General features: G+C 38.4%; 1 protein-coding gene across 1 annotated transcript in view; it reads left to right on the forward strand.

Annotated features, from left to right (window-relative positions):
- The window catches only part of LOC127438669 (teneurin-1-like), a 279485-nt gene that overhangs the window by 260040 nt on the left and 3853 nt on the right, over positions 1-15592 (forward strand). The window contains exons 26-30 of the mRNA XM_051694410.1: positions 6503-6675; positions 7757-8016; positions 11359-11649; positions 12464-12854; positions 13312-14532. Coding sequence (XP_051550370.1) covers positions 6503-6675; positions 7757-8016; positions 11359-11649; positions 12464-12854; positions 13312-14532 — 2336 coding nt within the window. The remainder of the gene's footprint in view (positions 1-6502; positions 6676-7756; positions 8017-11358; positions 11650-12463; positions 12855-13311; positions 14533-15592) is intronic.

Here is a 15592-nt window from a genome sequence, read left to right on the forward strand (position 1 = left end):
GTGTCCAATCCTCTCAAAAACATCACTTAGAACATCTAGTATCACGGCTTGTGCTGTTTCTAACATGTTATTAGAGAAACAAGGATGTGTGTGTGTTTGTGAGAGAGAGAGAAAGAGAGAGAGCGAGAGAGATGGAGCGTATGCAATCGCCTGTTGATGATGCTGTAGTCTGTTAGTCAGCTCTCTGAAGATAATGTCATTTTGGTGAAATTCATCCTACTTTCTCAGTGGGAAAATTGCCGTTCAAGAGGGGTATTCCTCCCTATTTTGCGGTAGCTGGTGCACAAGAGTCTTTCACTATAGAAACCGCATTTTGAACAGTATTTTCTTTCCAATGTGGAACCTCCTGTAAGAACTAAGGGTCTTGAGTTTGTGTAATTAATCAGTCTGTTGTGTCTCTCAGTTGTGATGAGCCTTAATGCTGAAGTTGTTAGTTTAAAGCCGTTTAAAGCTATTTTCTAGCTTTGGTAGTGTAATAGTAATAGAGCAATCATGGAGTGCTGTTGAATGTAAAAACTGAGTGATGGTGACTCACATCACGTCAACAACTGGCTCATATTACATACAAAAATGGTCTTTTGCCTCCACCTGCTGGCTAAAATATGTAATGTCACAAAATTAATGTAAAGAGACAGATAGCTCTTAACACATCTGCCCTGCTCTTACACTTTAGTTTAGAACGGCACAAACACAAGTGGAGTGATACACATAGTGAAGCAATCGAGTGCTGATGGTGTGAGGCCATCAGTACTCATGGAAAATCTCTCGTCTTTTTCAGAATTGGCATAGTTACTGTGTTTTGCCTCTGTTTAACAAAATATTCCCTCCCAGTACACTAAAATGCCTTCCTTGCACCCTACATAACCATACCTGCACACTACACTGTGGAACTTTACTGTGCAAATACTATATGCCATTCATTACACAATCTACCCCCTGTATTTTTTTTTTTTCTTGTTGTCCAGTAAAAATATCTAAACATTAAATCCTTAAAACAAGATAATAGGTCGACCAATAGTGGATTTTGCTGATACCGATAACTAGGTAGTGGAAAAGGCTAATAACCACTTAATCTGCTTATAGTTTTTAAAATCAATTTATTAAATGTTTAAAAAAGGGACAGGCACAGACAAAGAGGCTATAAGAGTCTGAAATTAATAATATCCCAAATGCAGTTTGTTTTGCAGCCAAAATCTCAACAATAACCAGAAATAAATTAAGATTTTGTGCCACTAATATTTAATATAGAATTGGATTGCTCATGACGTCAAAAAAGGGAAGCCACTGCTCCACCATATTGCTATGCCCAAACATTCCAATGTCCCTATTGACTTAATAGGAAATCATCTCATTTCAGTGAGTAAACATTAGTCATTCAATCACCAATTTTATATCTGAAATCTGCATGCACATCCTTATAACGCAAACGTCCTATACATGTATTTATTTATTTATTTAAAGTCTGGAATTTTTCCTGTTTCTTGAAAGCCCGAGCGAGTTATGTGTATCAATATCAAACGGTCTACCTCTAACAAACTTCATCGACGAACAGATCAGCTGAATGTAAACAGTTTCACTGAAACTGAGGTAAGAAGATACAAACAGATATTTTCAGACTTATTTATTGTGAGCATCGAAGTGTTTGTTCAGAGTTACTTGTTTTATGCTTTCATCAAACAAATTCCTTTTTCTCATGGTCACTTGAATAAGCGTGCACTCTCTCTCTCCCTCTATCATGCGCAGCGGGCACACAAAGAGGGAGACACGCAAAGCAAAGTTGGTTAAAATTAAACTGATATGCTAGGTTTAAATGGCAAACGAACATGTATTTATGACATGTATCCATGTATCCATATTTTAATTGCTTTTTTCGTTTAGTTTAAAGTGCAATTTGAATTTAGAAATTGTTTAAGTTTTTTGTGTTTCAATAAATTAATTTAATTTTTAAAGCAAAATCAATAAAGCAAAAATATTCACCACCCTTGGTAGGGGGTTTGACCATATAATCAGATATCACGATATTTTAAAGGCGATTATCATTAAAATATTTTTTACATATCACCCAGCCCAAAAGGGAAGTTAAATTTTTCATGAACAATTGTAAAATGAAGTAATTTTATGGAGACCCGCAAAAAAACACGTGTACTCAATTCCATATTACAACATGTTACCTATTAATTTTTGCATATTTGTTTGTTTTTGTGTTTTTGAGTAGTCTATGGGCAATATAAACATTTTATTTTATTGAAAAATTATAGTAAATTATTTGTTTGTGCTATGGCTCTGAAAAAATGCATCAACCAACAATTAAAAGATTGTCTCCTTAGTGAAAAAATTTTCCCGACCCCTGTTTTAAGCATAATCCTTACTAAATTCTGTTAAATATCTCAGAAACTGAAATGACCCTGTCTTGTGGTATTTTGCTTCTCAAGTAAAAGTATCGTGTTTTAAGGATGTTTACATATTTGTACTGGAAAACAAGACAAAAATACTGTGTAAGAAAATTATTCTGTGCAGTGTATTTTATCAGCAGAAATTGTGGTGAGCATTTTTTTATATATATATATAAAACAATATTCCCTCCCAGCACTGATTAATCTTTACCTACATCTAATCTAATCACACTTTATCAGAATTTATTAAAAGAAAATAATCGAATACAGTCTGATTTCAGTATGAAACAGCTCTGGTACCTGTGTGTGTGTGTGTGTGTGTGTGGGCGGGTTTGGGTGGTTTACGAGGACATTTTTTAGGTTACAAACTGGTAATTATTCTATAAATTAATGATTCTTAACGATGTTTGTTTGTTTTTTTTTAAATGTAAAAAAAATTATTTTGTGAGGGTTAGGTTTAGGGGTGGGGTTAGGGGATAGAATCTATAGTTCGTACAGTATAAAAATCATTATGTCTATGGAGAGTCTTCATAAGGATAGCCGCACCAACGTGTGTGTGTGTGTGTATGTGTGTGTGTGTGTGTGTGTGTGTGTGTGTGTGTGCGTGTGTGTGTGTGTAAACTGTTTGCATGGGCATTTTCTGGGATTTGTGAGACTGAGCTGCAAGTTCTAATTTAGTGTGAAAATGTCAGGGGCTTCTTTTCCTCTCTCATTTTCTCTCCTTTTTGTTTGATCAACTCGGTGACCTTTCACACAATGTGTTTACACACCCACACATACACATTTTCATGAAGCTTATAGTGTTGAGGCAGATCTCATGCATGGCTCCCTGTGCATTGTCAGTTGTGAGACACTGCTCCCTGCTGGTACATACTAGAATACACTCAAACAGCAAACTGCTGCCATGGTTCAGGAAATGTATTCTTTACATTTTAAGCATTTGGCAGATGCTTTTATCCAAACAACTCACAATATATTCAAGCTACATATTTTATCAGTGTATTCGTTCCCTGGGAATCAAACGCCATTACCTTGCTGCTGCTAGCGCCATACTCTACCATTTGAGCTACAGGAACATTTCTCAGATCTGTTCTACATGCCTTACTGGCCTGAGATACATCATATAGATGTTTTTAATCTTGCATTGTTTAAATAGGACATATTTCACAGCTTAGTGAGCTGCCTACTTAGACAGCATTTTTGGGCATCATATGCATTTAACATTTATTCATTTACAGTAGTAGACACTTTTATCAAAAACAACTTACAACATACCTGATTCATTCTAAGGAGGCAGTAACATGACAAGACCTGCAATACAAAGCATCAAAATTGTTCAGAAAAGCACAGGCTTTAAACAGAAAAAGTAAGATGAAAAAAGACACTGAGACAAAAGGTTTCAAACCTGTATGACTTTCTTTATTATGCAGAACATTAAATTTTATTTAATATATTGGTCCATCTTTTCACAATGGCAGTGAATAGTGCCTCACTTAAAAGCTTAAAGGAATATTCCAGGTTCAGTACAAGTTAAGCTCAATCAACAGCATTTGTGATTTCGACTCGTCCCTCCTTCTCTTGAAAATAAGTAGTAGTAAAAATCGGGGTTACAGTGAGGCACTTACAATGGAAGTGAATGGGGCCAATTTTTTGAGGATTTAAAGGCAGAAATGTACTAACATTAATTCTGTTAAAACTCTTGTATTCTTTGAGCTGTAAAGTTGTTTAAATTGTCATATTACAGTCATTTAAGGGTTTAAGGGTTTAAGGGTTGTTGCCATTACAGTCATGACAACAGCGTGGTAAAATTGGCTATAACTTTACACAGAAAAGATTAGTAAGTGATTTTATCCCACTGAAATCATATTAGCATGCATATTGTTTATGTCTTTTGGCTATACTTTTGACTATTTTGACATTAAAAAACTGGCCCCCATTCACTTCCATTCCATGTTTATTATGGCACAAATTCTGTCGATTGAGCTTAATTTGTATTGAACCCAGAATAAACTATATAAGTAGTTTAAAAATTAGATTAAAATATCGCCTTTTGTGTTTGCATAATAAAGATAGCCAAACTGGTTTGGAATGACATGAGGTTGAGTAAATTATAACAGAATGTTTGTTTTTGGATAAACCATCCCTTTTACAGTCAAGAATTTTTTAAAGAGATTATATTTCTTGAATGTAGCAAGGGACTCTTATAGTCGGGAAGATCATTCTACCAACAAGGAAAATGAAAGTATGGGAAAGTGATTTTTATGCCTTTTTGTGTTGCTGCCACAAGGAATTGTTCACTCACAGACCTCTGCATTCTGGAGAGAGCATAGATTGGCAAAAAGGATGTAGGAGGGTACAGAGCCATTGGCCATTCTATATGCAAGCATCAAGGACTTAAACTTGGTGTGAGCAGCAACTGGCAGTCAGTGAGGTGAGACAAAGACACGTTCGACAATCCAAAAATGCTGTCTAGGTAGGCAGCTCAGTAGGTTTTGACAAACAGCCATAGTTAGTGGTGCTTGCTGAGGCAAGCATCACTGTTACTGTTGCTCATGCCACTCAGAACACCTTAGCAACCGCATAGCATTGCCCTGGCAACAACCCACAACACCCTAGCATTGTGGCGGCGAATTTTGCACAGGCAAGCACCACTTGTGTTTTTTTAAGAAACACACAATTTTTTTTTTTAAATCTAGTTTTAGAAAATCACTGCAGAATTGATTTAATGATAACCTAGCAAAACCCAAACACAAAACACATAGATTAAATGCTTGTGCAAGCAGTCAATCCATTCAGCCACATTTTAAGCAGAGTCAACATTGTAAGTAAAGGCAGACATGGTGGCTTCATGTCTCTTGATCTAAACCGCAGGCCTTTGAAAATCCAACAGTTTGATCAAATGAAATGCTTTTATTCTCTTGCATCAGTGTGGGTGGCCAGATATAAATAAGTACATGATATAAATTGGCACTGACATTGATTAGATATAAATAAAACAGGGACAGAGATGAAGAAGGAACTCAGGGGTTGTTTGTTTTAGAAGTGCTAGTCAATCTAGAAATGGAGGATAAGAAGTGATCACAAAAGTACTTTGCCACCCTTATTATATCACATGAGTCACTCATGACCCACACAAATACAAATGTGAAGTGTTTTGTTCCTCTCTGGTACATCGACCGATATTAACATTTATCTCTATAGTGTATCTTAAACACACACACACACACACACACACACACACACACACACAAGGCTGAATGTGAATTAAACATATACGTAAAAAGATATCCATTCAAAAGAAACAATGGTTATATAAAACTTCTGTGTGCTTCACACAGCTAATGGAAGACGTTTTGATTTACTATGGAAATGTACTGTAACGTTCAGAACTCAAAGCTTCCTTCCTAGTCCAAAAAGACATTTATTGTAACCAAGCTACTAAAACAGGTCATTCAAAATCTGCAAATTGACTTCATAGCAATACAATAAACATGAAACATTAACACAGGACCACCCACATTTTAACATCAATGACACTTGAGCCATGCAGAGTAAGTAGGATAGACACTATATTCCTCAAAGGCCAGAAGAAGCTATGATTCCAATTTGGATAAAACTAATGATAAGAGTATCCTTCTGAAGAGTTCCAGTGATAGGAGAAAGTGGCTGACATTTGTTTTTAAAAGGTCTCTGATCAGTTATGTCCAGCTTTCACAGTTTGTGTGGCACATTTTTTTGTTTTGTTTTGTTTTTTCTGTCATAATGTAGTTTAGGCTTTGCAGAGAGGCTGTTATTGAAGGATGGGGTAGCACAAACTATATTTGACTAGTGCTGTTTCACATTTCAAATACAAAGAGAGTGTTTACACAGAGAACACAGCAGCAACAAAACAGCCCATTTAATTGTAATGGTCAGAGAGAGGGTGGAAAATGGTCATGAAAAGTAACAAGTGTCCCTCAGGGAAAAATGAAATGATAAAAAATGTATGACCCCTTTAACACACCTACATTCAAACTTATTTACTTTACACTCACATATTTAAACTTTAATTCAATCTTTTTCTGTCTGTCTCACACACACACAAACTAACAGAGTGTGTTCATGAGCAGGTATAACTCTGACGGACATCTCATCAACATGACCTTGCCGACTGGAGAGGTCAGTAGTTTCCATGGAAACATGGAGAAAGCTGTCAGAGTGGAGGCCACTGCTTCGAACAGAGAAAACTTTATTATAATCACAAACCACTCTGCGGATAATACTGTCTACACACTTCGACAAGGTAAGCCAGTTTGTGTGTCTGTGTGTAAATCAACAGTAAAATTAACAAAATATTTGTGATTACATGAACTACAGTGTTTGGACACTTTAGCCATATTTAAAGGAATAGTGCACCCTAAAATAAAATGACATTTTTGCTGACTGTTGTAATCCATCACTTTTATTTTTACTTTTTTGGAAGATCGTGGTGACCTCTATCTAAGATAATATTGCTATAGTTAACGTCCATGTTCCAAACTAAGAAATGCGAAAAGGGTCCATGATGCCGAATGCCATCAATCCCATAAACAAACACATTGATATTTAAAGGTGCACTCAGAATTTGTTTGTTTTTTTAAGTTTTAATTCTAAAGAAATTAATATACATTTTGAAACATATGTATAAAATCATGTTCAGTCATATCAGTAACTTTATAAAAGCTCTTTTATTCTACATGGAGAGGGTCCCCTCATGGGGGCAGCCATGTTAGAATCACATGACCTCACATGACATGAGCTGAATACTACTCACTTAATCTTAGTAACTGCCCTGTTATTGGACACTTTCACTCATGGATTTTTTAATCATTGTTTACTGCGTGTAGTTCATTTTTACAATGGCATTGGTAACTGAAAACTACTGCATTTGAATGATGCAGCATCCATGCCATTAGGTGTCAGTGTAAGCCATACTTCACCAAAAATAGCTGAGTTTACCTTTAAAAAAACGTGTAGCACACAAGTTGTATGGACTACTTTTATTATGCTTTTTGTTCTTTTTTTGAAGCTTGACAGTGTCTGTCACCATTCACTCACACCATTCAAAAAGCAGTGTGAACATTCTGCCTATGTCTTTGTTTTGTTTTTTGTTTTGTTTTGTTTTGTTTTTTTGTTCCACAGAACCCTATTACATTTACCTTTAGTCATTTAGCAGACACTTTTATCCAAAGTGACTGTGAGTGAATATGAGAGTGCGTAAAGAGTGAGAATTTTCATTTTTGGCTGAACTAACCCAGGTAATAAATTGTATTCAACTGAAGTGTAATCAGAAATGTGTTGAAAATGTATTTAAAGTTCTCTCCCCTTTCATTCTTTCTCTGCAGCTCACTCTGTTAGCGTGTATGGTGTTAGAGACGACGGCTCTCTCTGGGTGACGTATGCCAGTGGAATGGACGTTACTCTCACTACTGAACCAACCGTGCCATTGAGGCTGTTGCCAGGGGCATCGGCAGGCCTGGTCCATCCTACAGTCGGAAGGTGCAACATCACGTTGCCGGGGGAACCATCTCACAGCCTCATAGAGTGGAGACAGAGACGCGAACAGGCCAAAGGAAATTACACAGCATATGAACGCAGACTGAGGGTAACACACATGCAATAATATACATATAATGCCAAATAATGTGCATGCAGCGTAGGATGACAAAGGAATGAAGAGTAATGTGCAAGGGTAGAATGTGTTAACAGGGACAGTATAAGGAGGAGGAGATGGACCACTCTTAGTTAAATGAGTGGGAGAAATACACAATATGGCCAAAAGTATCTGGACACCCCCTTTTTAATGAATGGGTTTGGCTATTTTAGACAAAGGCAGCCTGGTCTTTCCACATTAGCTGGGCCAGTCTGGCGTGAGAAACAGAATTTATGATACCAATATTGTTAGACGTATTGGTGATTTGCCATATGGTATTGAAACGTAAGCTTGGCAGACATGAATAGAAAATATCTTAGGCCTATAGTTACTTAGGTGGCTGCTATGTGAGCTGACTTGCCTTGCTTTGGTTTAGAGCAAATGGGAAAAACAAACTACTCTACACAGTACACAACCAATGCAGCACACTATTCTTTCGAATGTGCAACTTTAAACCATGCCATAGGCATTACACACCCTAACACCCTGCATCTCACTCATATGCTTCCTCTCAATAAATGTTTTTTTTTTTTTCTCTATTTCATTCTCTCTTCTATTCACTTTTTCTCTCTCTCTCTCTCTCTCTCTCTCTCTCTCTCTCTCTCTCTCCTTCACTGCTTCAGTTTTAGTCTTTATGTGCTTTACTGGCACTACAAATAACATCACAATTACATTTCCAGATATGCTGCAAGGGTAGCTACAAAGGACAAAGGTTTAAGTGAAAATCAGTGTACAATGAATAATCAAAAGATAAGAAGAAATAATAATAATGATTACAATATAGTATAAGTTTATGTGAGAGAAAGACACAAGGAGACAAATAGTTGCCGGTACACAGGAGCCTTGAACCTGATTCTTAGTTTTTTATCAGTCACAGTGGATAATGCTGCATTCCAATCAAAGTGGGATGTGGAATATTCCTACTTTATAACTTCTGACCATACACTGTAATGTTCTCTGAGCTTGCAACTCCTTACTCTCCATCTCAAAATCTTTGCTCTTTAAACTCAGGTCTCTTAACTGTTTCTCAAACCCCTTTTTGCTTGGTGGGGGATTGCACATTTTCATGTTAAAGTATGCCCCAGAATTATGAAACATGCTACCCAGAGAGTCAACATCTCTAATCTCTTCTGAATTCAGCCAAACTTTTTTTTCTTTGTAACCTCAAGTCAAGTCAAGTGGCTTTTATTGTCATTTCATCCATATACAGCTAGTACAGTATACAGTGAAATGAAACAATGTTCCTCCAGGACCATGGTGCTACATAAAACAACATAAAAACAAACACAGTACTACATGAGAGTACACAAAACTAAATAAGCCTACACATTACTACATAAAGTGCATGTGTGCAAACAGTGCAAGATAAACATACTAAACAATGATTTTTTGAAAATATAAAAGTGCAGAACGTTTTTTGTGAGGGTTAGGTTTAGGGGTAGGGTTAGGGTTAGGGGATAGAATCTATAGTTCGTACAGTATAAAAATCATTATGTCTATGGAGAGTCCTCATAATGATAGCTGCACCAACATGTGTGTGTGTCAGTACAGTCTCTGAGTATTGAGGAGTCTGATGGCTTGGGGGAAGAAACTGAAAAATAACCTTCTTTATATTCTGTTTTTCTCTACACGAATAAAAAAATGCATATATTTTTTATAGTTGCATCATGTGTTAATGTATCCTCCTACTTCATGTAATGTAGAAACTTTGACTCATTGGTGCAATTTATTTGCTTAACCTTCCGAGGCCCAAGCATTGATTTTGATTATATATATTTTATTCTCCTCCTTGAAAGTGTTTTAGGAGGCCACTGGTTTTAAAAATGATTTTATGCATATTTTGTTTTGGGGTGAATTTTGGGAAAGTGCTAAAAAATTTTGAATTCACAACACAATTCAACACACAAAAGTATATAAATAATTACATAATTCAATAATTCATTCCAAGCAGTAAGGATAAATTCATGAACAGTTAAGGAATTTAAAAATTATAATTAATGAGGACTAGTGATATGGATGATTTATTTGCTGGTATAATTAAAATAAACACAAATACCAAATATTAAAAATTGTCTCAAATTTATGAAAGTCGAAATTTTGGGGGGATGTAATCATTTTTCATTCAGTACATACAGTATGTAGGGAATTAAGAAAAAATATATTACATGTCAGTCTGCATCCTTTATGTGTGACTTAAGCTAGCTATGACAGTTTATATGCATTTTGTTCTGCGCAACAACTGTTGTTGTGATACAGTTCAAAGTGTCAGCTATTGTTATGTGTAGTTTTTAATATTTTATGAAAAGAAGATGCTATTTAATTGCTTTAAACAAACATTGCAATTCTACTACTCTGGGTCTCTGAGGGCTAAAAGTGAATGTTTATTATTAACTATGTACACACATCATCTGCTATATTTGTATGACATCATGCACATGTTTCCAAGTTGGTTGGAAAGTAGTCTGGAACACAAGTAGTCTGCCATGGTGAAGTATTTTGATGGCCAGATAGCATTGCATTTTACTTTGTGACTTTGTTTGGGTTTCCAAATATGTGATATAATCACATTTTGCTTGTTTTGTTATTTGGGTTATGCTAATTAGGTTCACAGAATTATTCTGGTCACAAGGGGCATGTACATGCTGGTACAATTAATTGTACAGCTCAGGACCAGCTCAGTGAGGGGTCTGTTTTCTTTGCTCAACTCTTCTCATTGCAAGGTTTTATAATGATTCAGGGATCACTGAATTAATGGTTAATGGCCTAATTCTACCCTGCACACATTATTTGTGGTGCTCTCATTTACATGTAAGATATTTTTACACAGTATTGCATGCAAGGATGTTTTACCCATTTGCCTAATGTCCGATTTGTTAGTGGACGCCACACCTTGCTGCTGTAAAGGGCAGCCGGCTCAGTTACTGGTTCTAATACATTCAGCCAAATTCTAACTGGCATCTTTGCAGGACATTATCTTTTTATGACACTAAAAGAGTCCAGAATTTATTGGGAGACAGCAGATGTTATCTGCATAGAGCAGGAATGTGATCTCTGATTCATGTGGACTGAAACAAGAAGCATCAAACTGTTCCAAACTCATTGTCAATTCACTGATTTATATGCTGAAAAATGTTGGTCATAACGGCAACCCTGTCTCCCTCTGCTCCTCTGAGAAAGAAGTTTTGTTCTATTTATTGCCACTTTTATATTGCATGCATGTTTTCTGTGTATGTTAACATAATAAGATCACAAGTTTTACCTTATATTTTCACCCCCCCCCCCCCCCCTTCTCAGGCTCACAATAGGAACGTGTTGTCTATAGACTATAGTCAAGAAAGTCGGGTGGGGAAAATCTATGATGACCATCGTAAGTTTACCCTCCGTGTTCAGTATGATGATCAAGGCAGGCCGGTGCTCTGGACCCCCAGTAAATACAGTCAGGTGCGAGTATCATACTCAAACGAGGGCCTGGTCACCAGCATACAAAGAGGCAACTGGACCGAACGCAGAGATTATGACAACGGACGCATCATCACCCGAACCTGGGCTAATGGGAAGATCTGGAGCTACACCTTTCTGGAGAAGGTGTGTGTATTCTTAGCTATAGTATGCTATAGTATAATAAGATTTCCACCTTTTTCCTGTACGCGGAAGAGTTCCACAATTCATAACAGAAGCCTTTTTTCTTTTTCCGGTGTCCAGGTTTTAATTCGTATCGGCGTATGTTTTTAGTGGATAATGTGATGTACATATTAATGGCTTCATAGTGTTGATAATTTAGAGTCACAATTACCATCTTTTGACAGTGCTTTACCCATCAAAGTTTAAGGTGTGGGAAGATGACATGTAGCGATGACCTGAGATTAGTTACAGTGATATCATTAACTTCTTCGAGTTATGACATCCAACAACTGCACAAGATGAGCCTGAACTCATTTTTACTCCAACTAACACTTAAAATGGTTATTGTTCTCCATCTGGATTGCTTGTTACAGAAGTTTTTAAGTTGTTTTTTATGGAGACCGGTACAGAAAACAGTCCAGTGGCAATCAAAATCATCATGGCGACTCCCAGTTGTTGGTCAGGAAAACTATGAATAGTGTAGCAACGTTGTCCACAAAAAAGATCTGAGCTAAATCTGGCAAAAACCTCTCATAATGAATAGACAGAAATAAGACATTAAAACAGTACAAAGTTACTCTATTAAAGTAATGAGATCATAATAAAGCAAGGTACAAATTCAGGTAAAATGTCTGCACTCATTACAGCATTGAGAATTTGGAAATATTTTGAAGTGAAATGTGACCTGGACATGTTTTCATAAGATTCACCCACCTACCAGTGTCATATCATCTCTTTCTGTGTCTTTTTCTATCCTGGTTCCTTTTCTCTCTCTCAGTCTGTCCAGCTGTTGTTACACAGCCAGCGTCGCTATACGTTCGAGTATGATCAGACAGACTGTCTGCTGTCTGTCACCCTCCCCAGCATGGTAAAACACAGCCTGCAGACCTCCCTCTCTGTGGGCTACTACAGAAACACCTACACCCCACCAGACTCGCCCACCTCCAGCTTCACACAGGACTACACCCACGATGGCCGTCTGCTCCAGAGCCTGTACCTCGGCACGGGAAGGCGTGTAATCTACAAATACAGCAGAGTGGCCCGACTGGCTGAAATTCTTTATGACTCAACACTCGTGACCGTCACCTATGATGAAGCAACAGGTGCTGTTAAAACCATTCACCTGATGCACGAAGGATTCGTCTGCACCATCCGCTACAGACAGACAGGTGAAAACAACATATTAACTGTATTATCAGAAAGACACAATGAGCTTAATTTACCAATGATGGCATACGAAGATGATTGTCCCTTTGCAGAGATAAAAAGGTATGGTAATAATACCGTCAGAGAGAATTAAGATGGATGAGCAGCTGGACAGAGTAACTGTTAGATGGTTGAACTCCTGCACCAATAAACATACAAGCTGACATTTAATCTTCCTTTTGTCACTTCCCTTGGACTTCCCTCCTGCTTGGCTGATCTAAAAGTGCCTTGAATCACAGTCATTCAGCTGACAGTGGGGAGTTCATCCTATCTTGCACTGTGGCAAAGCTGACTCATGTATTACCTCACCTTTGAGTGACTTTCTGCTCTGCTGCAAACTTCTCTTCTTGTCTTGTTTAATTTCCTCTTCCATCTCTCTCTCTCTCTCTCTCTCTCTCTCTCTCTCTCTATTGGGTTCAGGTCCTCTGGTGAGTAGACAAATATATCGCTTCAGTGAGGAGGGACTGGTTAACGCTCGCTTCGACTACAGCTACAACAACTTCAGAGTCACCAGCATGCAAGCTATGATCAACGAAACACCACTTCCTATTGACCTCTACCGCTACGTGGATGTGTCGGGACGAATCGAGCAGTTCGGGAAGTTCAGTGTCATCAACTATGACCTTAACCAGGTCATCACCACGCATGCCATGAAGCACACCAAGATCTTCAACTCCAATGGACAAGTGATCGAGGTGCAATACGAGATTCTGAAAGCCATCGCCTACTGGATGACACTGCAATACGACAGTATGGGACGTGTCACAAATTGCGATATTCGAATTGGCGTGGACAGCAACATCACACGGTACGCATATGAGTATGACGCAGATGGGCAACTACAAACAGTTGCCATAAACGAACGCCCGCAGTGGCGCTATAGCTATGACCTAAATGGAAACATAAACTTGCTGAGTCATGGTAACAGTGCACGCTTGACACCACTACGCTACGATCTTCGTGACCGAATCACGCGACTCGGAGAAATCCAGTACCGCATTGACGAGGACGGGTTCTTGCACCTCCGTGGCAACTTGCTCTTTGAGTACAGTTCAAATGGATTGCTTTTGGGCGCCTATGACCGGGACAGTGGACAGAAGGTGTGGTATCGTTATGATGGGCTCGGCAGGAGAGTTGCAAGCCGTACTAGTGATGGCGCACAGCTACAGTTTTTCTATGCTGATTTGACAGAACCGACGCGGGTGACGCACCTATACAATCACAGTAGTGCAGAGATCACTTCCCTCTATTACGACCTTCAGGGACACCTCATCGCCATGGAGATGAGCAGCGGAGAGGAATTCTATATAGCATGCGACAATGCTGGAACGCCTCTTGCGGTTTTCAGTAGCCGCGGTCATGTGGTGAAAGAACTTCGGTATACACCATATGGAGATGTTTACCGAGATTCCAATCCTACCTTTCCTCTCGTCTTTGGATTTCAAGGTGGGCTCTATGACTCGTTCACCCGGTTGGTGCATCTCGGTCGCCGTGACTATGATGTGGTAGCTGGAAGATGGACAACGCCCAACCATGAATTGTGGGCAGAGCTGAGTGTGAATCCCAAGCCATTTAATTTGTATGCATTTAAAAACAACTATCCACTGGGAAACCTACAGGATGTAACCAGGTTCATAACAGGTAAGAGGCAAATTCTGTAAATAAAAGCATTTTTCCACCATCAGGCTGAACGGTCCTCATTAGGGAACCAATCCGGGCTCTTCAGCATGGTTAATGTAAGCGTAAGCAACGTTCTTGAAGACTCGCAGCTGTACATCCCCATGCCATTATCTAGTAAGCTCATCATATATCAGCCCTTGCTTTAAAAGTCTGATTACAATCTATCATTTTACTGTTTCATTGTGCCAACACGACAACCTCCTCCTATCCACTGCCACCAGATGAGTCCCATCCTGCATGGCCCCCTCCCTCCTATATCCGGCAGGATCTGATGGTTCAAGTAGCAATCTCATCGGACCGCCAAATGGGGCTTATGCCAAAAAGAGACATTCAATTCTTATTTCATTATTATTTCATCAAATAAATGTCATGCCAACTTTAGTTAAGTCTGCGAGTCTTTCTGATAGAACAGTTTCTGTTTTTACATTGTGGTGGTGCAAAATCAGGATAAGAATGAACTGACTGGGCAAGTCACAAATCGTGAGTTGCCACATCACTGAAGTTCCAACAGCACGGTTGAGAACGGTTAGCTAACCGTCCTGAGATGTCTGGTTTGTAATCATACCATACCGAACTGTGCTCAAGTGGTAATGCAACTGGAGCTATCACTCAAAGAGCACAGAAATGTCTGGCCTGATGGTGGAAAAGCACTTTAAGGCTACTACTTCTACTAATAATGCATTCAGTTTGAGTCCTCTGGGTAGGCCAGCTAAATTTAGCGCTATGGTATTGCAGAATAATAATTCTTCTGGGAATCTTTGTCCTAACTCCCTGTACACTTCAACTCAGTGTGTCCAGTGGGGCCAGTTTAACTTGTTCTTTGTGTAGATATTAGAAACAGGGGGTGTATGCCAGTGAGGTGAAACCAGTGTCATGCTTTTGACTTTGTGAGCTGTGATTGTGCTTTTATGCCAGTGGCATTTCCCTAAGGGGAGATGAACAGTTAAAAAATAGCACATGGCGGAACTAAGATTCATTAGTTGCGCCCAGTGCAACTTACTGTAGACCAATTATGAGGACA

This window comes from Myxocyprinus asiaticus, chromosome 4 (assembly GCF_019703515.2).
Source record: "Myxocyprinus asiaticus isolate MX2 ecotype Aquarium Trade chromosome 4, UBuf_Myxa_2, whole genome shotgun sequence".
NCBI classification, from domain to species: domain Eukaryota; kingdom Metazoa; phylum Chordata; class Actinopteri; order Cypriniformes; family Catostomidae; genus Myxocyprinus; species Myxocyprinus asiaticus.